Source organism: Nannobrachium achirus (assembly GCF_963921795.1).
Source record: "Nannobrachium achirus genome assembly, chromosome: 13".
NCBI lineage: Eukaryota > Metazoa > Chordata > Actinopteri > Myctophiformes > Myctophidae > Nannobrachium > Nannobrachium achirus.
In genome coordinates, this window is record NC_137833.1 from 34,305,661 (window position 1) to 34,329,695 (window position 24,035).

At 40.9% G+C, this 24,035-nt stretch overlaps 4 protein-coding genes across 5 annotated transcripts in view; 3 read left to right on the plus strand and 1 right to left on the minus strand.

Annotated features, from left to right (window-relative positions):
- The window catches only part of cep170aa (centrosomal protein 170Aa), a gene marked incomplete at its 5' end in the record, with an annotated part of 58,047 nt that extends 54,305 nt beyond the window's left edge, over window positions 1-3,742 (plus strand). For both annotated transcript variants that reach the window (XM_080741169.1, XM_080741168.1), the window contains one exon: window positions 334-3,742. In XM_080741169.1, the coding sequence (XP_080597295.1) occupies window positions 334-647 (314 nt within the window). In that variant the 3' untranslated portion in view covers window positions 648-3,742. The remainder of the gene's footprint in view (window positions 1-333) is intronic.
- Window positions 3,743-3,926: 184 nt separating this feature from the next.
- hint1 (histidine triad nucleotide binding protein 1) lies at window positions 3,927-6,299 on the minus strand. The gene is made up of 3 exons (XM_080740247.1): window positions 6,130-6,299; window positions 4,824-4,928; window positions 3,927-4,232 (listed from the first exon to the last, which is right to left on the minus strand). The coding sequence occupies exons 1-3, from the start codon at window positions 6,238-6,240 to the stop codon at window positions 4,068-4,070; spliced, it is 381 nt and encodes a 126-aa protein (XP_080596373.1). The 5' UTR covers window positions 6,241-6,299; the 3' UTR covers window positions 3,927-4,067.
- A 110-nt stretch (window positions 6,300-6,409) lies between these two features.
- Window positions 6,410-9,611, plus strand: lyrm7 (LYR motif containing 7). The gene is made up of 5 exons (XM_080740266.1): window positions 6,410-6,486; window positions 6,937-7,009; window positions 7,167-7,237; window positions 7,967-8,048; window positions 8,138-9,611. Exons 1-5 carry the CDS (start codon window positions 6,469-6,471, stop codon window positions 8,248-8,250), a joined length of 357 nt encoding a protein of 118 aa, XP_080596392.1. The 5' UTR covers window positions 6,410-6,468; the 3' UTR covers window positions 8,251-9,611.
- Window positions 9,612-10,523: 912 nt separating this feature from the next.
- On the plus strand, window positions 10,524-22,631 carry dync2li1 (dynein, cytoplasmic 2, light intermediate chain 1). The gene is made up of 13 exons (XM_080740366.1): window positions 10,524-10,548; window positions 11,041-11,164; window positions 11,532-11,566; window positions 11,740-11,809; window positions 12,194-12,282; window positions 13,077-13,275; window positions 15,036-15,104; window positions 15,284-15,361; window positions 15,546-15,625; window positions 16,489-16,559; window positions 16,706-16,803; window positions 17,267-17,359; window positions 22,143-22,631. Exons 1-13 carry the CDS (start codon window positions 10,535-10,537, stop codon window positions 22,203-22,205), a joined length of 1,083 nt encoding a protein of 360 aa, XP_080596492.1. The 5' UTR covers window positions 10,524-10,534; the 3' UTR covers window positions 22,206-22,631.
- Window positions 22,632-24,035: the final 1,404 nt, after the last annotated feature.

Below are 24,035 nucleotides of genomic sequence, written 5' to 3' on the forward strand. Positions count from 1 at the left end.
AAAATAAAATAATTATGTTATGTTATTGTATTGGGACTAACTTATTAATACCTTCTTTTTTTAAATAGTTGTACAACACACACACGCACACGCGCGCACACACACGCACACATGCACGCACGCACGCACGCACACACACACACACACACACACACACACACACACACACACACACACACACACACACACACACATATAATATATACTGTATCGCAGTAATATTGTTTGGTTGACAGTCAGTGACACAAATACCCATGGCACACCCTGGACTTGTCACTTCGCTTGGGAACCACCACTCCATTGAACTTACCTTGAGCTCTCCTACTTCCACAGTGATCAACGTGATGGTGGACCCTGATGGCACCCTGGATGCCCTGACCACCCTGGGCCTGGCCACCAGCCCCACCACACCCACCAAGCCCCAGGCCTCCAAGGCAACCAGCCCAACCGTCCCTGGTCCCCTCCCGGAGATCCTGCCGGGGCCCGGGGGTCCTGCGGCCACCATCGCCAGCAGGGGACAGGCTGCCTCCGCCAAGCCAGAGGACACGGCACGAAACCTGGATGTGGGCATCGGTGGAGCGGGCAGAGGAGGGATGACGTTCAGCCGCATCAGACCAAGTGGAGAGGAGGCCATCGCTCAGAAGTGAGCCGGAACAAGATCTCTCCTCTGAAATAGTTGTACAGTGAATGCACGCCAGCCTGGGATTCAGAGCTCACATCAACATGGGACAACAGTAGAAATATGAAACAAACATTGACTCAACAACCACCACTTTCCTGTATTTTCAGGGGACGAGATTATGAATATACTTCATTTAGAGAGCGCAAGTGTTATCAGACCTGACCTGTGGTGAACTGTTCTCCAGGTCTGAATGAACGGACGAACTCCTGTGGATACTGGGGTGATCAGATCTTAATGGACACACGATTATAGCCCCTATAATGGACAGAAACCACATGTAGTGTAGCAGCCAAGAGGCCACAAACCGTAAGTGGATGGATCATGGATACACCCCTGAATGCAAAAACAGCCCTGTGAATGAATGGACACTGTCATACTACTACATGAGTAGCGTAACCGTAAACTGTATGTGCATACTGGCCAACTGCTACTGTAGTATATCAATGGTCAACTTCCTGTGGTTGCGCAATCTCTGCTCTCCCTTCAGCTTTCCTCCCCAAGCCTTCTCTAATGTGTCTGGACCATAAAGCATCATTTATACTGTGTAACTGTAAGGCTCCATTTATATATTGTTGCACATTTTGCCATGCACCGATAACAGCAGATCTACAAGTTCTCTGCGACAGGTGTTGTTGTGAGCTTGCTGTTGTTGTGGGCTGTTTTCGGGTGCATAGCACCGGTGCGCAACTAAATATAAATTGGGCTTAAAACAACCCCTGTAAGATTTTTTAGCTCATGGACATGATTTGAAATGTCTCACGGGTTTTGAGCCACTTGGCTCATACCTCCTTGAATTTCTAGCGGCTCACACCGTGTCATTATTGTCTCAGCATTGAGACGATTTATTGACTATTATGAGCCATGAGCCATGTATAGCTTGTTTTATACAGAATAAACTAAGTTTAGCTTCACAAAGGACATGCCTTAAAGTGCAGCATCAACGGACGGATTCCTCGTACACGCAATAAACAACAGAGGTCAAACAACATACCAGATACATACAATCTACAATATACTCCCTGTCAGTTGACAACAGATGTACAATAAATCTCGCAATATCAGATGCTTTATATATACACACACTATGCTGAAATGCAGTGCAGTACACTGCCAATGTTTTCCTCACACATTTCCAATAGAGAATAGTTTGTTTGCCATCTCAAGAAGTGCCCAAGTTGATATCAAGCCAAACGAATTCATTAACAGATGCACTATTAACTCTCCAAAACTCCTATAGAACCACAGAACTCTTATTATATGTGACTTTTCTCCGTCCACTGGCCCATCCTTAAGACTAACAGAATCCTATAGCAGACTGGAATGGATTTCTATAGTGCCTCCCTCTTCTCCTGCCTTTCATCTTGTAGTCCTACTCCCCTTCTTTTAGCTCCTGTTGTGTTTGCGTGCACACGCACGTGTGCTTCTCTGTCAGGAAGTTTGTATTAATCTTACTAATGTAGAATGGTAATCACCAATCATTAAGTAGAAGCTGCTGTTGGGAAACTAGTGACCCAACAATCGTTTTCAAATGCCATTCAAATTGTTAGCAAACCAACCACCCAGTGTAGCATACCAACATTTATTCTTTTCAAATACAGAGACCCCCACATGCACTCACACACAAAATAGAAAAGGAAAGAATTGTATTTTTGGACGTACGGTATCAGTTCATCTTTTGCTGTTTTAATTGTTTTCCGTTATCTACAGTATTTCAAGAACAGATTGATTTATGCAGATCAAAGATTCAGTTAACAAGCTATGGTGAAAAGCTTTTTTTTAATTGTTTGTGTTTGTATTGTACACTGAAAATCAGTGCACTTCGCATGATGTCAAATGTACTTTTGATGTACATTTGGCTTTTGTCTGCCCTTTTCTGTCATGGCTGATGTGATTTTTATTTTTTTGCACTAGCAGAGCACAGAAACATTGTGCTACAGGGGCCCTTCATAGCATTCAGATACTGTAACATATAGCTCTTTGTATAATCTTTTGTTGTGACTTCCACAAACAGCTACAGCAGTATCATATTATACAGTCCATAGTTTTTTTTTAATAATTTCATCGCCATTTTTATGTCCCTTTATTTACAAACTATGGACTCGAGAAAGCTGCTAGAATTGGTTTCGCTAATGTCTATCGAAACACATTGGCGATTTACAAGGACTGAGGTCCAAACCTCTAATGTGTCTTAAAGGACAATGCGTGATCTCAAGCTAACGACCGATCTATCCACAAACCTGTTGTAACACTTTTACGTATCATGTGGCTTCTAAACAATGAATGAAGATGCATTTTTCCCTTTTACACTAAGAGCGGTCGTACAAGTACTGTACTGTAAAATAATCCCCACACAGGCATGCACTTCCCCATTGAATTTGCTGCTTTTTTTCTAGCGACTTTTGGGGGGACTAGCCATTTTCTAATCATCTCCAGCTTATTGTCTGTGTCCTAGAATAAGTTTAATTAAAAGACAGTGTATTAATACTTAAGACTTTGGCAATAGTGAATTTAGGTACCAGAATCCTTTCATCCTTTCTTCTTTTACCGTATTGTTAAATATTTGATGCCTCCAAGTGCCAGGTTAACTACAGAATGGCATTGATTTAAAAAAAAAGGAAGAAAACTTGTCTCAAATGTTATTTCTCTTGTTTTGCACATCAGATTGTGGTGGATTCTTTGCCATGGAGAAGCAGTCACACATCACAGTACAGTGGTGGGACGCACAACGCTAAACGTCACATTCTGATACCAGAGCGACTGCCTTGTCTCTGTGGAACTATTCTAGTCTTTATACAATATTCAAGCCACTTGCTTTTTGTCACATTTGATCAAAAAAGAAAAGGGGATGGCGAATGCTCGGTACATGTTCGTTTTATTTTTTTAAGTTGTTTACACATCGTCTTATCAGTGTTTTTATCTTTTTGTTTTCTCTTGTCTTTTTCTGTTTTGTAAAGACCATTTTATTTATTTTGTTTAATATTTCTTCAATGTTTCATGTATTTTATATTTGTTTTACTATCTACATTTGTTACTTATTGTTAATAAAGAGCCATTCTGATGTTTATGTCTGTGGAGTGGATTTCAGACTATATCAGATAGTAATGTTATGTGTATATCACAACATAAGCTGTATTCTTAGTGCTATTAATGTGAAGAACGTTTCACCCTTTGCCTGATCGAATGGCATTACAACTCAATGACAACTCAGCACTGAAACACAAAAGAATTGAAAGCGCCACACAAACTTGGTCAAGTCCTTTTAATTCCCACACATAACAGCAACTTAAACTACAGGCAAAACTTAACATAACTGTGTCACACTGGGTTGTACATCAGTGGTTGATCTGGACGATAATGGCTGATTTAAGGAGTAGGGTGGAGGTGTTTAGCCGGGAGGCCAGCCTAGCTGGCGTCCTCCCAGGACGTGGATGTGGATGTGATAGACCGACTGGCCTCCGTCCGAGCCGTCGTTGACCACCACCCTGTAGCCTTTGGCCAGGCCCACCTGCTCTGCACACTTCTTGGCCACGATCATCATGTGACCCAGCAACTGAAGGTGAGAGAGACATAAGAACTGAGTGATTGTGATACGCAAGTTAAATGTACACAGTCAATTCCTGAGTGAATCAGAATTGGAATAAACTCTATTGTCACATCACAGGTTTACATGTGTAAAACAGTGGGTGAAATGCATTTTTGTGCAAGCTCTATCGTTTTTGTTATTTCCATAAGAGAAAGGGAGGAAGAAAAAGTGGGGCAAGGGGATGAGGGGGAGAGAGATAAAATAAATATATATATATATATCTGTATATCCGTATATCTATCCGGTGCTGTAAGTACCTGAGGTAAGACATGAAGGTGCAAGAGCATAGCAGCAGTTATACTGCAGTTACACTAACCAAGTTAGTTCATCACTTTATACTTTGTCGAAAATATCTGATTTACAAGCTCACAACGCAATGCATTGCAACACTATGTGTGGGGACCCCCTGGAACCCCCCAAGGACCCCTGGGTGTCCCCAGACCCCCCATTGAAAACTACTGTCCTAGCCTATGACTCAGTCCAGCTCATCATAAAGTGCTCTGCCAGAATAATCATTAGATACCCACAAAGCGGCTTTGAGGTTCCCTAAATACTTACAGCAGCATCACAATCTTCTGCTTTAGACAGCTGGATGATAGGCTTTAATGGGACAACAAGGAAGTGAATGGGTGCTTGAGGGGAAACATCATGGAAGGCTATACACTGAAAAACAAAAGGACAATTGGTCTTGATCAGAACAATCTGGAAGCAGGATGCACTGAATTTAATCATAGAGCCATTTGCAATGTCATTGTTTGTGTGTGTCCACTGCCACATAATGGCACTAGACGACTCACTAGACAAACCACTAGTTTTGGAGGGCTTTTAGGCCTGACTTTCAATACCATTATAGCCACACATTTGCCAATATCAAAGTTGTTTATGTATAATTTTCAGGCTGGTTTGGTAAATAATTTCAATAGAAAACGTGTTGAGCAGCACCACCATCTGTACAATCAGTGTAATATCACAGAATCGTTTAAATATCAATAAACAATTGCATAACTTCAGAAGTCTAGATTTAAACCTACTATGATCAAATGTGAATGCAAAAAAAAAAAAAAAAAAAAAGTAAAACACTATTTCTTTTTTTCATGGATTGATAAGGATACCTCTCCCAATAGTGTAAAAAGAAATGGAGCACAGACTAATCTATATGGCTCAACCTACACAAGTTTTATACATTTTCAAACAAAATTAACAGTTATGTTATGTGATTTTCCAAAGACAGAAATGCAAGGTAAAGTTGTACATTCTGCAGTCCAATAAAGCTCGATACAGATCTGACATGACTGAGTTGACAGCAAGACAGATTTATACGTCGTCGTACGACGGGTTCGCTCGCCGAAAATAGCAGATCTGAAAGCTCAAAACGTGGCGCAATGCGACGCGTTGTGAGCTTGTAGATCAGCTATTTTCTGGAAACTGTGCAGAGCAGAGAGTCACTAGCCTTACATTAAGACGCCCCGGTAGTTGCTTCTGCTTTGCTGACGTCTATACGTCAGCAAAGCAGAAGCAACTACCGGGGCGTCTTAATGTAAGGCTAGAGAGTCACCATAGTTATGGCAGAGCCGCACAAATAGCTAGGCTAACATTAACGTCATCAGCCAGCGAGCCATGGGTGGTGGTTAGCCGCAAGCAGCTCTAGTTAAGATCCTATTTTTAATATTTGTTATCTAGATTCCAGATATTAAAAATAGTTGCTTGCGGGCTGCGGCTAGTTGGGCTCTGGTTGGAAGGAGGTGGTGGACTGGTGGCAGATATCTCAATCAATGACAACAACAATGTAAACTTCCTTCCATACATAATGTGTAATATAGTGCATGCATGCAGTGTGGTCTCTATGCACACGTACGTAACATACCTGATCATCTTCGTAGAAGATCTTTGCAGGAATCTCCTTGCGGATGATTTTGCCGAATATCGTGTCTCCACCAGGCTGAGCAACCTGCGCTTTTGCTATTTCATCAGCCATGTTGGAGCTGACTACGACTAGACTCAACTGAACTGTCACACTAGCAGTCTAGCAACACCACACACTCACACACGCTGCGCTCCACTGCTCTTAAATCCCATATGTCAGAGGGGCGCCCGCTCGTGTTGTGATTAGCTAGGTGGTTGTCAGGCAACCGCCTATCTATGAAGTCCATTCAACCTAACCCGGAAGATAGCAACTGACGGCAAGTGAGCTAAAGAAGTCAACATGGGGACTCGTCTGAAGGTGAGATTTGTAGAAAGTCTTTGTTATTGTTCTTTCATATCAATAAATATCTGATCTGAAAGGACTTTCATTTGCACTCTTATCTGCTGTATTATTGTAGAAAATAAAGGTTCAGCCTTTGCCTGATTAAATGGAATAAATGATCTTTACTGTTACACATCTAAGTTCTCTAACCTTTTCATGACACTTATTATCCCACGGACCCCATTTGAAAAGATATATTAGTACGGCTCTAGTCTAGCAGTGATTCAGAATCATTTAATTTCAAGGACCCCCAGTTTGACATGCATTAGGCTACTGACTGATCCCCATGTAATGGTATCTGTATCTCTGAGACCAATCTCTGAGGTCCATTTGGTTCCTAACTATCATTTAGCTGGGGAGTGGGGACCTCATTTTGAGAACCAATGATCTAAATAATATGTGTGTGTGTAATTGTGTATTACGTAGGTGTTGGGCATATTTAAAGCGTTGCACAGAACCAGGATGGCTGTGTTCAAGGATGATCCAAGAGCACTGGAAGGTAAGTCATATTTGGTTACAGAAAACACTGTATTGTGCAGTTCACTCGTTGCAGTTGCCATTTGCAAGCATGGCAGATTTTGTCTCTATATAACTTCAGCCTCGTTTTCCTTTTCCTGCATCAAACTTGTGACAAACTTGTGTTTACCTTCCTGAAGCTGCAAGGTTACAAGTCAATGAGGGGTTCAAGAAAAACAAAGCTGAAACTGACGAAGAAAACATCAGAAAGGTACAGTATAATTTATGCTGTAGTGCAAACAGTCTGCTGGAGTATGTTTTTGTGCCGATCAGTGGTTCTCAAAGAGGGGGTCTGTGGTTCCAGGTAGAGGATGACATTTGACCCGTGGGATTCCCGCAGGACAGGTGTCAAATTTGTATTAATGCCAGGATCGGGACGGGACAGGAATGAAAATCAACAGGAGTGGGCAGGAGCAGGAATCATCCCAGACCAGTTCATCAAATCGCAGAAATAAATTGCACAGGAAAGTGAGGTCTTTGAACTGCGAACATTATAAAATTATACAATAAACATTATATCAAATATAGGAGTCATTGTACAGGAGTGGGACAGGACAGAATTTATTTTTTTACTCTGGCCCAGGATTGGGATGGGACAGGATTTTTTCTGCAGGAGTGGGACGGGACAGGAGTGAAAATCCACTCCCGTGTCATCCTCTAGTTCCAGGGGGGTCCCCAGCTAAATGATTGATAGTTACTGTAGGAACCAATTGGACACTTTTTCACTTGTACACCGTCAGAGTTAAATTAACACTGAAGATTGGAATTGGGTTCCAGAAAATAAAAAAAGAAGACGAAAAGCACTATGAGGTCTGTGGCCTAATGTGAATCAAACTGGGGTCCTTGAAATTAAGTTTGAGAACCACTTATCAAGGTACTGTAATAATCTGTATCATCTTTGTAGTGCTTTTTTAAGAACCCATCTTCCTGCTACTTTCAGATGATCAAGTTGGGCTCTAATGTGGACATTGTTCTTAAAGAGACAGTCATACAAGCAGAGCATGTGGCAGAAAATAAAATACGTAAGTTGTTTTACCCCCTCTTCTGACTTAATTTTACACTGTATCTATACTGTACAATTCTTCTCTATAACATACTTTTGCTCTTGCAGGGCTTCGACCCAGAGAAAGCCTTCTTCTAGAAAATGTACCGTATTGTGATCAGCCCAGGGGAAAGGAACAGTCCTCACCACCACGCTCAAAAAATAGGGGCTGCAAGACCTAAGCTACTCTTATTGATGATTTTCTGTCATAGTTAGAGTGTCATGTGTATACATGTATTTATCTGTGGTATTGATCTGACTATCACCCATTGACACTAAAGCTTGCCCACCTGCACCTGGCAGGTGAAGTTTGCTTTCAGGTTGCCCGACCGGGCAAGTGCTCATTTGAGAGAGGACACAAACGTCTATAAACACAACAAGAGATATCTGTCTAAACACCTGACCGTGGCCAGCGCGCTCTGTCTTCTGGTCTGTGGAATGTAAAATAAGAGCACTGATTACCTATAATGTGCTGTTTTTACTGTTGCTACACTTAAAAATGTAAAATAACAAGTGTGAAACCATAGAGATATTCAATCATAGCTAGGTGTTTGGATTTGTAAGTATTGAGGTACAGTATGACATTTTCATTGTACAGCCCCAGAAAGTAAAGAAATAAGTGTTAAATTGAGCGTTAATTAAAATCTTACCTATCATTTTATAATGGACGATGACAATGTACTATTCGGGCAAATAGGCATGACCTTTGGGCAAGTAGAACATGACCTGTACTTGCCCGACTGGCAAGTGCCTCTGAGACATTAATGTCAACCCCTGGACTATGCATGCACTCATAAGAAAATGCTGTGTGTGCTTATAGCTACAGTATTTCATGCTGCTTTATTTGTTGTATTCTCCAATTATCAAGTGTATATATATTTCTACCACTTTTTGTGGTCACATGTTCAGATACTGGATTCTGATTGGCTTAAAACAGTGGTAAATCAGTCAACAACCTTGAGTTGGCTCATGGACCCCGCCCACTGTTGTGTTGCAGTTGTATAACTAAATAACCTTGCAAGTTACAACTGTGTTTTCTTTCATTTATATGGTAGAAGTGGTAGAAAATAAATTTACCATTCGAGGGTCGTGGTAAATTGCAAACAGTGGTAAATCAGCCAACAACCCACTCCCTCTCATGGTAAATGGCTTACATTTATTGATAGTACACACACAGAGAGACAGGAAACGGGGAGTGACTTGCAGCAAAGGTCGTCGGGCTCGGAGTCAAACCCACGCCTAGCAACCCTATTATTTGGTTTGCGCCTTGACGGCTAGGCCAGCGGCACGCATCAAATGTGCTTTTAAACTGCCATGTCTGGATTTATTTGTTGTTCAAATTATCCTGGTCTGTATAGAAACTTAACATGGTCATGTAAACCCAGCACCATAATGAGTCCTAATTCACATAATTCTTCTTCCTATGTTTGAGTCCCGGTAGCAGTTATGAACAATTTGATATTATTTATACAGTATGTGAGACTAATAAAATCATGTTTTGTTTTCTGTTTATTTTTTTAAATTAAAAAATGTTGGTCTGGAAGGGGATTACAGGCAGCTTTTGCATTGCTTCTCTATGTATAGAATGTGAATAAAATAAATTGTGACACTTTGAAGCCTATATCTGTAATGCATTATAAACAATTATAATGCATTATCTGCTCATACAGTAACAGTACAGTTAGTTATTAGCATTCATACATAGAAATAGTGTTTTTTTTTTTTACACAATCGTAATATAGGTCTACAGCGTTGATGGCTTTTTAAGTATAAATGCATTATAGTCTGCTTATAACTGTAATTTCAGTAACAAACACTAATGTAATTAGGTCTGGTCATAATGCTTTATAATAATACTCATAATACAAGCATATAAGTCAAGTACCCTAATTAATTGCTTGTCTCTCAAAATACACATTTTCTTTTGATCAGTAATGTATATAGTGTAATAACATTCTCATAGTTATAATTACTTTAAGTCCGACCCTTGCATCAGTGTTGTGTACAGATTATATTCAATATTATTGGTGAAAGTTCACAATGTGAAGATTAGTTATTTTTATTCAACTTTTTATGAAGCTTTTGTCTATAATACATATTAGGCTAAATATATTATTTATGGATCAACAATTTTCTTTCCCCCAAATCCCCTCAAACGTTATGTTCAATAAAACATTTCTTGTAAATATTTGCAACAATCCTGTACATTACAGTAATAATCTCATCACAATTTAAATAGTCGACCACATTTACTGTTGATAGATATCGTACCTCAACTGAACCTTCTTATTATAACTCTATGCAACTGACACTCCAGTCCACAAGGCGGCGTTGTCATGAACCGTCCGCTAGGAAGACGCAACTGATATACGTACGTACGTATGTCATCAGCCTGCGGCGGCGTTGCTCTGGCAACGTTTATTTTGGTTTTCTTGCCATCGTAGCTATGAGAGGATATCAGCTGAAATGCCAAAATTAAGGTAAGATACTTGGACACAGTTATTACGTTCTGTAGTTTTGGTACTGGAATATTAAAATGATAAAATATAGACATAGACCGGTGGTTCTCAAAGTGGTCCTTGAGAACCAGTTTTACAGTTAGGATTAGGTCTGGAACATGGGTATGTAACTAATGTAGAGTGTATAAATGGAGTGCACTCTTAGTTAAATTAACATTGATTTTACAATAATAAATCATTTATATTATGCATTGGGGTCTCAGAGATAGAAATGCTATTAAATAAGGGTCCGTAGCCTAATGCATGTCAAACTGGGTGTCCTTGAAATTAAAATGGTTGAGAATCACTGCTAGAGCCGTGAAAATCTTGTCTTATGGGGGGGTCCCTGGCATATCTTTTCAAATGGGGGTCCGTGGGCTTAAGTGTCAATTTGGGGGTCCTTGACATGAAAAAGTTTGAGATTGAGAACCACTGCCATAGACAAGGAGAGTTTTTTTCTTTCTGGCATTTCAGCACAGACACGCTATGGGAGCTGGCCGCAGCGGAGGTGCAGACCAGGGAGAATGGATCCAGGGAGGAGGATGGAGGAGAAGCTGTTAGTGAGAGGACCGTGTTCCTGATGGGGAGTAAGGCTGGGGTACGCTAAACAACCACACATTAGATTACATCAGCAGGCTATTTTCAAATGGCCGAAATGTATGTAGGGCTTAAGTGGTTAGTGCATGTTTTGTAATAATAATCAAAATCTAAAAAGAAACTAGTATCTAAAATGTTCAATCATTGTAGTGGAGTAAAAGTACAATATTTGCCTCCGAGGAGATAGAATGGAGTAGAACTTAAAAGTACTGAAAACTGGAAATAGTCCAGTAAAGTACGAATACCTCAAACTTGTATTTAAATACAAGTTACACCACCGGCAAACAACCACACTTGCCTTAATACTACACACATCACACTCACATTTACCTTTTTCTAACGGAATCAGACTTTCTTCTCCTTTCCAGGGCAAAACTTCCATTCTTCTCAGATGTCTTGAGAGGTGAGTGTGTGCAGGAGACTGTCACTGTTATCTCGGCCGTTTGTGGCTTCTCAGCTCACTTGTTTCCTGTGACACCTGTCTTGAGTTGATACCCCCTCAAAACCTTGTAAATTAACTCATAAATCGCACCACTCACTACACGCTGGGTGTGTTTTTTGTTATTTTTCATTCAGAGATGAACCGTCCAAGCCGACCCTTGCACTGGAATACACTTTCGGCAGACGGGCCCGAGGACACAACACAGTGAGTGAGAATACAGGATTAAAAAACACCATGTGTAGAATACTATGGAAGAGGTGACCTAGCTGGTGCATTTCAGCTAGGTCAACAAGATTCGGTGGGCACACCTTACGGTGCTCCTCATAATATGAGGAGCACAAGATATATTATATCTTGTGGCCATGACATAACTAACTGAACTATGCTTGGACACTCCTTCTTCAGTAGAATACAACACATGGTCATTCTCAATATTTACTGTCTATATTCTTAATTCATTCTCTATGTCTCTTGTTTATAGAATATTTAGAACACACAAGGTTGTTGTGGAAATGTAGCACATGAATGAGCACAACTTTGTTTAAATAGTCTGGTAAAGCTGACAGCAAGGTGATCCCTGTCTTTCAGCCCAAGGATATAGCCCACATTTGGGAGCTGGGAGGGGGAACGTCCCTTTCAGACCTGGTCCAGATCCCCATCTCAACAAATAATATCAGGTAGACCACAAGCACACTCTCTCATGTCCTGATAGCAGTTTTTTATTGTACTGTTATTTTAAAAGTGACACACTTCCAGAGACAAAGAAGATGAGATGGTCCAAGATGATGTGTTGTGGTGTGCAGATGTGTGTTGGTGTGCCCGCTACCAGTGTAAAGGGGGTTCCACACTAGCCGCGGTCACCGCCTCCTAGCAATTCATTTTCTGTAGTGTGGAGAGCCCGTAACATTGTTTTATATTATATGGGTGAGCTCCTTTGTATAACTGTAAACTCACCGCTGGCATAAGTCTACTTCTAAGTGTACTTCTCCACTTCTTTCTCCAGGCCTACCCAGAAGCTACTCCCACAATGTTTTTTTTTCAGAGAAAACACATCATCTCTGTAAAGATTTTAGGCAGTGTTTTATCAGATTAAAAAACTAAAATATGCTGTTTTTACACAATATTATTGAATTATACTGCATATTTAGAAAATAATTTAGTAATAAAAACAATAACAGGATTTCTTCAGACAGCTTTATGTTGGAAAAACTTTCTTCAAATCATTGTTGTACTCGGAATTTTCATATTACCGTAGTGGTGAGAAGAGGGTTCAGGGTTTGAGGCCGCCTGGAAATGAGGCAGTTTAGCCATGTATGAACATTTTTTTCCAACATGGATATTATTATCCAAAAAGAATTGTGATGATCTTTTTCAAATAATTGCGATTAGGCAACAATTACCCTATATGATAACTGTGACAGGCCTACTTTGGGTTTATCCTACTTCAGTACAAATTTCCTTTGTTTCCCAGGACATTGTCAGTCATACTAATCCTGGACCTGTCTAAACCCAATGCCCTGTGGGGCACCACTGAGAGGCTGCTGCAGGAGGCACAAGCCCAGGTTCAGAAGGCCTTCTCCCAGGTGCAGCGAGCAAGAAAGGCCCAGGGTGGAGCGAAGCAGCAGGCCTCTGTCCAGCCAGCAGCACGTGTCTTGCCTAAAGACTATCCGGTAAGAACTCAAGTCAAGAAACACAAAGTCAGAGACTTACTGTATTTCCATTGTGGTCCTCTCACATGAAGCCAAGAACATATTAGACATACATGAATAAAATCATGCGAAGTCATTTTAAAAGGCTAAAACGATTTGAATCAAGTACTGGCAAATACCTTATATTCTTACATTACATGTTAGACAGTGTGGCAATTAACTCAGTCGGTGCCATATTTAAAGTGGGATGACCTCTTATATTGCCGGTTCGCCAACAAAGGGTTAAAAAAATAGTGTGCACGCTGGTGCACACATTCGTGCACAGATCATGCACTATGCATGTGCATGCTTTTCACAGCTTTCAAACAAAAAAATCCGCTTGGAAATCCGTTCAGGCATTCAGGAGAAAGGAGCCCTTATGTTTTCTTCAAATGTAAACAAACATGGCTGCCATGTTTGAAAGATGGGGTTGGTATGGGGGTTAAACATGCAATTTCGCGATCGCGATCATGCCTAGTACACTGTTGGAGGTCCAAAATCTTTTTTTTTAATTTTTTTTTTTTTTTTTTTATTATTTTTTTTAAAAAAGACGTTCAGAAGACGTCTGGCAGGGAGGTCCATAGTGAAAAAGACGTTTTAAAGACGTTTTTATCATAGAAACGTTTTTTTTGGCAGGGTATGAGTTAATGGTATTTAAAGCTTGCAGCCCCTACTATTCCATTTCAAAAACATTTTTGGAACATGTTTCCACAGCTTAAACAACATGTCCCCATTTTTTGTGTATGGACATACTGTCAATTATATATGGCCTCATTTCCACCAGGTTTGGACTGGGTGGCGGGCAGCCCTTGTTGGTTGAAATGTATTTTACACAGATGGCTCTACTGCAGGGGTCTTCAACGTTTTCAGGCCAAGTAAATTGTCCCCTTAGTTGAGAGAGAGATGAAGCAGGGACCCCCACAACCTTTTCATTGATTCCATATAGTTTCATTGTTTGACAGCACAATCATTAGTGTTTTTTGGATTCATGTCAATTTGTGTTTTCAAATATTTAACCACTTGATCCATCAATACTTAACAAACTTGACCTTTCATCTGTACTTAGTCTGCTCTTTTTCCCCTCTACACCAAACTTCTTTGCTGAAAATAGCTGATCTACAAACTTGTGAGCTTATAGCTCTGCTATTTTTGGCTAATGTTCTCAGAATATGGACGCTATAGGGTTCAAATCGTTAATATAAAAAAGGAGAAAAAAAGTTTCTATCACCAAAGATTTGGAGGACCCCCTATAGTAACTCTGAGGACCCCCTGTGGGTCTCGGACCCCCTGTTGAAGACCCCTGCTCTACTGTGTTATGATTAACATATCCTGTTTTGTTATGCTTGCACAAACAATTCTTTCTTTATTTATAGTGTTATGTTTTTGCTTTGTAGTGCAGTGCTCCCTAGTGGTCGATTTGAAAATCTTCCACACAAGTTGTGTCATCATTTGCCCAGCAAAAATCATAAAACAGGAGAAATTGTGCATTATAAAAACCTTTCATAAAAGCAGGTTTTGAGAAGAGATGGAAAAGATCATGCCGAGTTAGTGCCTATTAAATTCGATTATGCTGTTTCTTACAGAACAATATAATGCAGTACATGGAGAGATTCATTCTGAATCATGAAGTATTTGGAATAGCTGACATAGCAGTATGACTGGCGAATGACTCAAGGTAGTCTAAGATCTAGGCTGACACTGAGAATGCTGGTATGTTGAGTGCACTGTGACTCCATCCACAGGACAGAGAACTGATCAACCCCTTCCCCATACCTCTGCTCATCGTCGGCAGCAAATATGACATCTTTCAGGTGGGCTACACACTGTGGACTACACTCATTCTAGACTTCACTCAATGCACACACATTTTCACTCAGTTGGTGGGAAATACCACTTCAATGACTCATGACATGTTCACACGGTGGTCATTTTGTTCTTGCTTCACACACTTACACTTAATTCACACACGCATTTTCCGACTTGTTTTCAGGAATTTGACTCAGAGAAGAGGAAAGTGGTCAGTAAGACCCTACGCTTTCTCGCCCACTACTACGCAGCGTCTCTCATAGTAAGTCCACGCTTACGACGTGCAGTGAAGTGTATTCATTTGCAATCCAAAAGTGAGCACCTCTTCTGTCAATAATGACAATTTAATTACTTCCTCTTATTGGCATAGACTCCATCCATTTGAACAGCTGCCATCTTTTCTCTTTATCCTGGTTTCTTACCGTCTCCTCTTATCTTCTCTTTAGTTCACCAGCATCAAGTCAGAGAGCCTGATGTCTAAAACCAAGACCTTCTTCACCCACCTGGCCTTTGGTCTTGAAAGAGGGTATGAGGATCGTACTGTAACTCACCCACTGCACCAATGATTACACTAATGGTGCTCTATAGTACTGAGAGTAGGCCACATATTGTTGGGTTAACCACTTAAGCCCTATATACTTTGTTGGAAGTAAACAGGGCTGATCTACAAGTTCAAGTTGAGTTTAACATTTCTTTTGTTTATTTGTTCACCTATAGCATGCCGAAAATAGGCAACATTTTCATGTAAAAAAAAAAAATCCAACCTCGGTTCGAAGTGGAGCGGTGAATTTGAGCAGCTGTACCCTATGTGAGTGAGTGAGTAAACTGTGCCTGTGAGTGAGTGGTGAGTGTGCCTGGCCTGCACAAAACAGCGCCCCTCCTTTAACTAGTGTGTTGTGTGTGGCCACTCAAGGTATTGCCAGGCTACGGACATGGCCAGCCAGCCACCCACCCAGCCAGCCAGCCACCCAGCCACCCAGCCACCCACATACCCACGGACATACCTGTCTATTGGGAGCGCTTTCACCGCTCCAAAAACAACAACAGTTTTTGAACCCTGAACCAGTCCTTAACTTAATTTTCAAGAAAGAAAACAAAACATAATAAAAGCAAAGCTTACAAATGTTTTGTAAAATGTGACTTCGTAGAGTAGACTTTTAACACCTCTCACCCACCGCATGGGTACATACCGTAGTAGACCCCAAGTTGAGGGCCACAATGTCATGCTGACCACACAATTTCCTCTCCTTCCCAATATGTCCTCGCTAATTTTTTATTTAATCTATAAGTGACTTGTGTGTTTTCAACCATACTGAGCTGGGTGTGTTTCTGTGTGTCTTCAAGTAACCATACTGAGCTGGGTGTGTTTCTGTGTGTTTGTTTTATCAGCAAGGTTGTGTCATGTGACGCCAGCAAGCCTCTCATCATACCAGCCGGTTCTGACTCTCTCAGCCAGATAGGTGAGCACAGTGTCTCCCTGTGGCCAAAGTTAGCACTGCAGCTGCTGTGAGTTGTGTGCAAACATACACGTTCACAGTGTGTCATGAAATGGGAAAATACTTACTGTATTTGCATTCAAAATGATGTTGTGTTGTGTTACTACCAGGTTCCCCACCTAGCAGCGATGTGGACATTACATCTCTGCATGCCAGAAACCCACTAGACCTCTGGAAGAAGGTCTATGAGCATGTCTTCCCCCCGGAGGTGAGTCATACTCAAGATCTCTCCCCTTGACCGGCCATGCGCAGCGCAGTAGCCCACCTGGCGCCCAGGAGCTTCATATCTCCCTTGGCCAAGGGGGATTCCCCTTTAGCCGTAGATGTTAGGTGTCACACTGTGGAGATGAGACCCACATTTGAATCCAGATGTACAATCATCTCATAGACATAAAAGTAATGTTCAAGGTCATGAGATGTGTGACTTCACTCACAACCACTGTGCTGAGGGACCCCTTAACTCTTAAAAGTCCTTACTCATCAGGAGCGTTTATTTCAGAATCATTTTAACTGTTAGTGAGTACATCCGCACAGAATAAATTTTTTTTTTTTTTTCAAAACAACGATCAATCAATCAATATCTGTGTATGAAGAGCGAACCGCACACTAATGCACATGCAAACAATAGCTCATGAAAGCAGGTGAATTGTCCTTGTGTTTCTGTTGTCCAGAGCACCAGTGAGCGCCGGGAGCTGAAGGATCCAGCCAAGGACTCTCAGTACACAGAGCCACAGATTGATGCCATGAGAGCACAGAAAGACCAGGTAAATCAATAAGTCACTGCTGCATTGGCACGGACGTTGCATGAAACATAAAGAAGGGAAACTATGATATAAAAGTAAACTAAACATGAATTGTCTTGTCAGCATGACTGCTTTTAGGTTTTAACTGAGTCATAAAGAGACTGGTATTTTATTGGAATAAGATGTTTCTTTACCTTTACTCTTCTCATAGAATGCTTTATTTTAATGCCACAAGGACCTCACATTGATTTACAGGTTTAGAAAAACACAATTACGACACCGATTAACAACTAGACTAGAGCACACAACAGCACTTCCCCTGTGGGATCATTAAAAGTCTACGTCGTATGTCATCTTGTAATGAGAGCACTGCCCCATAGTAACCCTTTGTCCTGCATGTAGTAAAGGTCCGGTTATGATATGATTTAATGGGCGGTAATATAACTCATGGCCTTGAGGCAAAATACTTGCTGTCCCTTTCTGTATCTGCCTATCTACTGAATGTGTCTGGAAGCTTTGCTGGCACATTTACCCTTTCCCATCATTCACACTCATCGCACTTGATGTTATCAGTCTCTGACTCTCACCTAGTACTCCTACTGTATCGTGGAGTGCAGGGCTAAAGGTTTATGCCAATTCTAATATGGAGAATAAGGCTTGCACGGTCCTAAACACGTGACGTGTCTAGCACTCTAGATACAGTAGATTGCAAATGTGTATTCCTTCGACATGCCCAGGCTGCCCTTGCCTCCCAATAGAATGTTATGATGAAGAAGATGACATTTTGCACATTTGATCTCAGTTTCTCATGTTTTTGGATTGCACTGTAGAGCATAACGTTGAGTCAAAAATAAAAATAAGAGCACTGATGTACCTAGGGTTGCCACCCGTACCGTATAATACGGAATCGTTCCGTATTGGACAATTAAAAGATGCGTTCCGTATTGAACCAATACGGAACGCGGTTTGTTCCGTATTTAACCAAATGCCCCATAAAGGCCTGTCACACAAACCTCAACACAGCATTTAACAATAATGAATGAAATAAAACACAGGAAAAGACAGCAAAAGGAGAGAGAGGCTCGCAGTCGCTGCGCTCTGCGCTCTGCCTCGTCCTCTCCTCTCCTCTCTGCCCGGGCTGCCCGGCCCCTGTCTGCATAATGCGCTGCATGTCGCTGTCAATCACCGTTACCTAGTTACAGTCAGTGATCACTGAACTTCCTCCTTCCACCAGGCAGATGCACACCGCACGCTTTAAAAGCAGAAAAGAATTAGTGCTCCATGGTTAATCGTTTTTAAACCGAAATCGCGATGTGAAATCCCGCGATTAGCGAATCGCAAAGGCCACGGTTTCTCTGCGAAGTAGTCTTCCCAAGCAACATGGAGACGTTTTAATTTTTAAAATCCCTTCATAATTGACTAAAGCAATGATCAAATCAAACTGTGATGACTTTCTTTGCTTCCACGCATCTCCACAGCACACTGCTGAAAGACAAAGTGAATGTGATTTTTTGGCACAGTGGTCACTGTGCAGGAGCATGGGAACAGCATGGGAACTAGGGATGCTGCAGGTGTTACAGCACCCCTATGGGGAAGTTCTCATTTTTTATTTAAATAAGAAAAGAACAAATCAAACATAGCAAAAATACAATATAGGTTATATCATGTTGTGTGTTATAGTTATAACTATTCTATGCATTTCATGGGTTTGGGACTGCATTTCTTCGCCGGCCGGCGGCTGTGCCACGCGCACGGAACGCACAGAACGCACGCACCGCGTGCCCGGAAGAGGTGTTCCTTATTTCAATTTCTGAAAGGTGGCAACCCTAGATGTACCTCAGTTATTTGAAACCACAGTGATGTCCTAACATCAGTGAAATGAATGATGATGACAATTACAGTATGATGAGGTTGACTCTAAAGACACAAGGCAAGTACAGTATATTAGTGTAGCACATTTCAACAAGGCAATTTAAAGTACTTTACACAAAACAAACATTACAAAACAAAACAAAATGTTGAAATAAAAGTGCAGATGAGATCATAAAAAAAAGAACAGAATAACAGATATGTGGCACATGAAGCCGAATGTTGCTTTCACACACATTTAAATCAGAATCAGTTTTATTGTCACATCACAGGTTTACAGGTGTAAAGAAATGGCTGAAAGAAATGTGGGATAGAAACATTTGCATCACATCCAGGTGTATGTTCTTTTAGAAATATTAGCATCATATGCATGTGTGTACATACTGTAACATCCATGAGGCAGCATGTTTTGGGTTCACAGGGTTCAGGGAGTGCTCCTGACGATCTGAGACGTCTAGACGTTTCGTCATGTAGCACATTATCACTTCCAAATATCCAAATATAATGTGGCTTGATGTTATCAGTCTCTGACTCTCACCTAGTACTCCTACTGTATCATGGAGTGCAGGGCTAAAGGTTTATGCCAATTCTAATATGGAGAATAAGGCTTGCACGGTCCTAAACACGTGTCTAGAACTCTAGATACAGTAGATTGCAAATTTGTATTCCTTCTACATGCCCAGGTTGCCCTTGCCTCCCAATAGAATGTTATGAAGGAGAAGAGAACATTTTGCACATTTGACCTCAGTTTCTGTTAATGTTTTTGGGAAGAAGTTTGGGGATTGGATTGTACTGAAGATAATTAAAAATATGAGCACTGAACCACAGTGATGTCATAATATCAGTGAAATGAATGATGATGACAATTACAGTATGATGAGATTGACTGTAAAGGCAAGGCAAGTACAGTATATTAGTGTAGCACATTTCAACAAGTTAAGCACTAAGACATTAATATAAAAGCATTAATACAGTACAAAAGGATGTTTGAGTACCATTCAAAATAAGAAGGAAGATAAAAGAATACAATTACAGTGCAGAGGAGATAATGAAAGAAAACTCAATGGAAAGTGCTTTACACAAAACATGGAGTTTTGAGACATTAAGACAAAGAGCATTAAAACGGTGCAAAAAAAAGGTAAAAAATATTTTTAATACAATTAAAAAGAAGAGGTTGAAATAAAGGTGCAGATGAGATCATTAAAAAAAAACAATTCAAAATGCTTTACACAAAACATTAAGCATCAAGACATTAAGTCACAGAGCATTAAAACAGAATAACAGATATGTGGTACATAAAGCTGAATGCTTTCCCACATTTTTGCAACCCATTTTTCTCACCTGGTGACTACCTAACCTGTAGTCCTGGTTTCCGCTCTCCCCCTGCCGCGCCAGGGGACATTGGGGAGCACCCGGCTGGCTAGGGGGAGGTAGTATAGAAACCAGGACTACTGCATGGTTTTGTGTGAGGGCCTATGCCCAAGGAGACACGCAAACTCACCACAGAAAGGCCCTATCGCCAACCCCACCTAGGGTGTGGGTGCTGATGATGCGGGTGGAGGAACACGCCCCCAGCGCCCACAGCTTCCCCCGACGGGAATCGAACCCAGGACCTTCTGGCTGTGAGGCGAAGTGCTAACCACTGCACCACCGTGCCCTGTGCTTTCCCACATTTAAATCAGAATCAGCTTTATTGTCACATCACAGGTTTACAGGTGTAAAGAAATGGCTGACAGAAATGTGGGATTTGGAAATATTAGTATCATATGCATGTGTGTAGATACTGTAACATACCACCATGAGGCAGCATGTTGCATTCACAGTACACGGTACAGCCTCTGCGTTCAGAAAACGCTCCTGGCGGTCTGAGACGCACAGGATCACTCATGTATTTTGGCCCAAATCTAATGGGGCTTGATGATATCAGTCTCTGACTCTCACCTAGCCCAGATATCTTTTGTTTGGCATAACTGAAGAAAGTTTGCGTAGATCCAATCAGTGATTTTTTTCAGTGTATTTAGTGCAGTAGAATCACTCAGCGAGACAGAATAGAGAAAACAGCCTGTGGATTCCAGGGTTGTCCTAGAAAAAGATTATTGCCCACTAAAAACATAAACAACTAGAAAAAGTCCTTCTCGGAGCACAGGTCAGGAAGGTTATTGTGGGCCAGAAATGTTTGGAATTCAGCCACGACTATAGACATAATGTGTACCGATTTACGTGATGTTTGGAGAAAATGTGTAAGAGTAATACAATAAAGTAATGTGTTTTGCAATAATAGGCCAATAAGGCCACATACGGTTAATAGTTTATACTCACTACTATGCACTGGGTCATTTGGGGAAACAAACGAGGTGCCCTGCCAAGCCTTTAATGTACCAGTAGCCTACAGTATACATGTTGGATTAATATTTGAATGTCCTGCTTTAGATACAGCCAACACCTTGGACCAATATAGATTTTATTGGTGTTGATGAATAAGATGTTTAGGGCCACTGACCTACAGTAGATATGTAACTTTAACATTTGTTTTTCCAGGTCAAACCTTGTTTACTGTATAATGATGGTGACAATGTTGGACATGGCAATGCATTCATTAGCTATAGCTATATCATATATTTTAATTAATCAGATGAAAAAAAAATCTATATTGAGGTATAAGTAACAATGATTTAACAATTCCTCTCTATCTCTCATATTGTCTTCCCTTTAACCTGATATTTAAAAGTCAGATTTTATTAAATTAATTCATATAAAACCATTGAGTTTTATTGTTGCAATTTGACCTGCACTGATTTTACCTCAAATGTTTCCTACTTGATGTCTTTTTACATGTCTTATGTTAAAGGTTTCTCTCTCTCTCTCTCTCTCTCTCTCTCTCTCTCTCTCTCTCCCCCTCTCCCTCTCCCTCTCCCTCTCCCTCTCCCTCTCTCAGGAACTGGAGCAGTATAAGAGGGATGCAGCCAAGTTATGGAAAGGACTGGAACTTGAAAGCTAACAGTCAAATCTGCTTATTATTGCTCACATTTACACTAATTGTACTGATTTATAGTAGCTGCGTATACACTTTATTGCGACCGAAGGTCGCAGTTTAGTATGTGAAACGGCACATGCTGACTCCGTCTGGACGTCTGGATGTCCCGGACGTGTACACTTTTTTACGTCTATGTGTTTTCCGCTCTGACATCATGCTCTGACGTCACTGTGATGTCAGGGGAACCACTCTAACAGAATGGGTTTGCCTCTCTGACATCACGCTCTGACATCACTGTGATGTCAGGGGAACCACACTAACAGAATGGGTTTGCCTCTCTGACATCACGCTCTGACTTCACCGTGATGTCAGGGGAACCACACTAACAGAATCCCTTTTATGCCCATACATGGAGATCCCTGATGTCATCAATATTAACTGTACTGTACATGGCGCGACCTCGCCCTTTAGGTCGCCCTGAGTCGTCTTACTAGTATTTATACAATATATGTAATTTTGTTTCGGGAGCCTTTTGTATCCAATAGCTGGCCATTCTTACAATGTATACAAAATGGTATTCAAAATATTGTTGAACATGTACAAAACCAAGCAATTTGTTGGTGGATTAAAAGAATGTTACAATCTAGATTGTTTTAGTTTTTTTTTATGTACATGAACATTTAATGTTCTCTACAAAAATAAAATATTGAACATTTGCCCTGTCCACAGAGATCCTGGTTCAAACATCACAACATAAGCAGCAATACAGATATACTATATCATATCATATCATATCATATCATATGAAAACAAAACAAAAATATTAAAATTAATATTGGCGAATACTCGACTTTGATGTAAAGTACTTGAATAGTGACAGTGACAGTTAAGCTATGATGATCATTTGTGGGCCAAGAAAGCACCTGTATACAACAGAGGAGGGGCCCACAGATTTGATTTTTAATTAATGTATACATTTAATTGTAAATTGACAATGACCACGTGGCCCAGTTCCCCCAAGGGCCCCTGAGAGCCAAGGGCCCCTGGCAACGGCCCCACCGGCCCAATGGTTAATCCAGTCTGAGACCACTTTACTACCTGTCAGAAACTCAGGGCACAGCTCTCAAATTAGTGTTTTGAAGTGGTTTTTTTTCCCCTCCTGTTCCTATTATTCTAGCCTTGGAAAAAAAAGTAAATGTTAAATAAGAGACGCATGCCAAGAGTGCCTGAGAGGTGGTATAGTGGTCTAATGACTAGATCTTCGCCTCAGGGGTGCCATGTTCAAACCCCAGTCTTCCCAGAGTACAATGATGCACTACTTTGGAACTTTCTATGCAAACATATAGATGGGTGACTCAGCATGTCTTTATAAATGCATTGGGCATTACGTTTTCCTAGTTGTGGTAGCTCTATTGGAAAAGCTTTGGACTCATCATCAGAAGGTTGTGGGTTCAAATCCCAGCACCTCTGCTGCTCAGCAATTGACAATAATGGCTTTATTTTTCTCTCCTTTAAAAGGCCATTGTCATTGACAATGCTTTGGGCGCTTAAAGTTAAATATTTCAAGAACTACAAATGATTTCAAAGTAAAAATCTCAAGCATGCATGTCCACAGCAGGGTGGAATTTTTGAATTGTGAATCAAGTTGCTCGGTTACAGTATGTAGGAACAGCTAGGTGCCAAAGTTTTCAGATGTAAGATTTAAAAGTTAAATATCTCCAAAACTACAAAACATTTCAAAGTAAAACGTTCCAAGCATGTGTGTCCACAGTTAGGTGAATTATAAAAAGTATGAATGGAGTTTCTAGGTGAACGTGTTTTTTTTAGGCGCACACAACTGCCATTGAGCCCCAT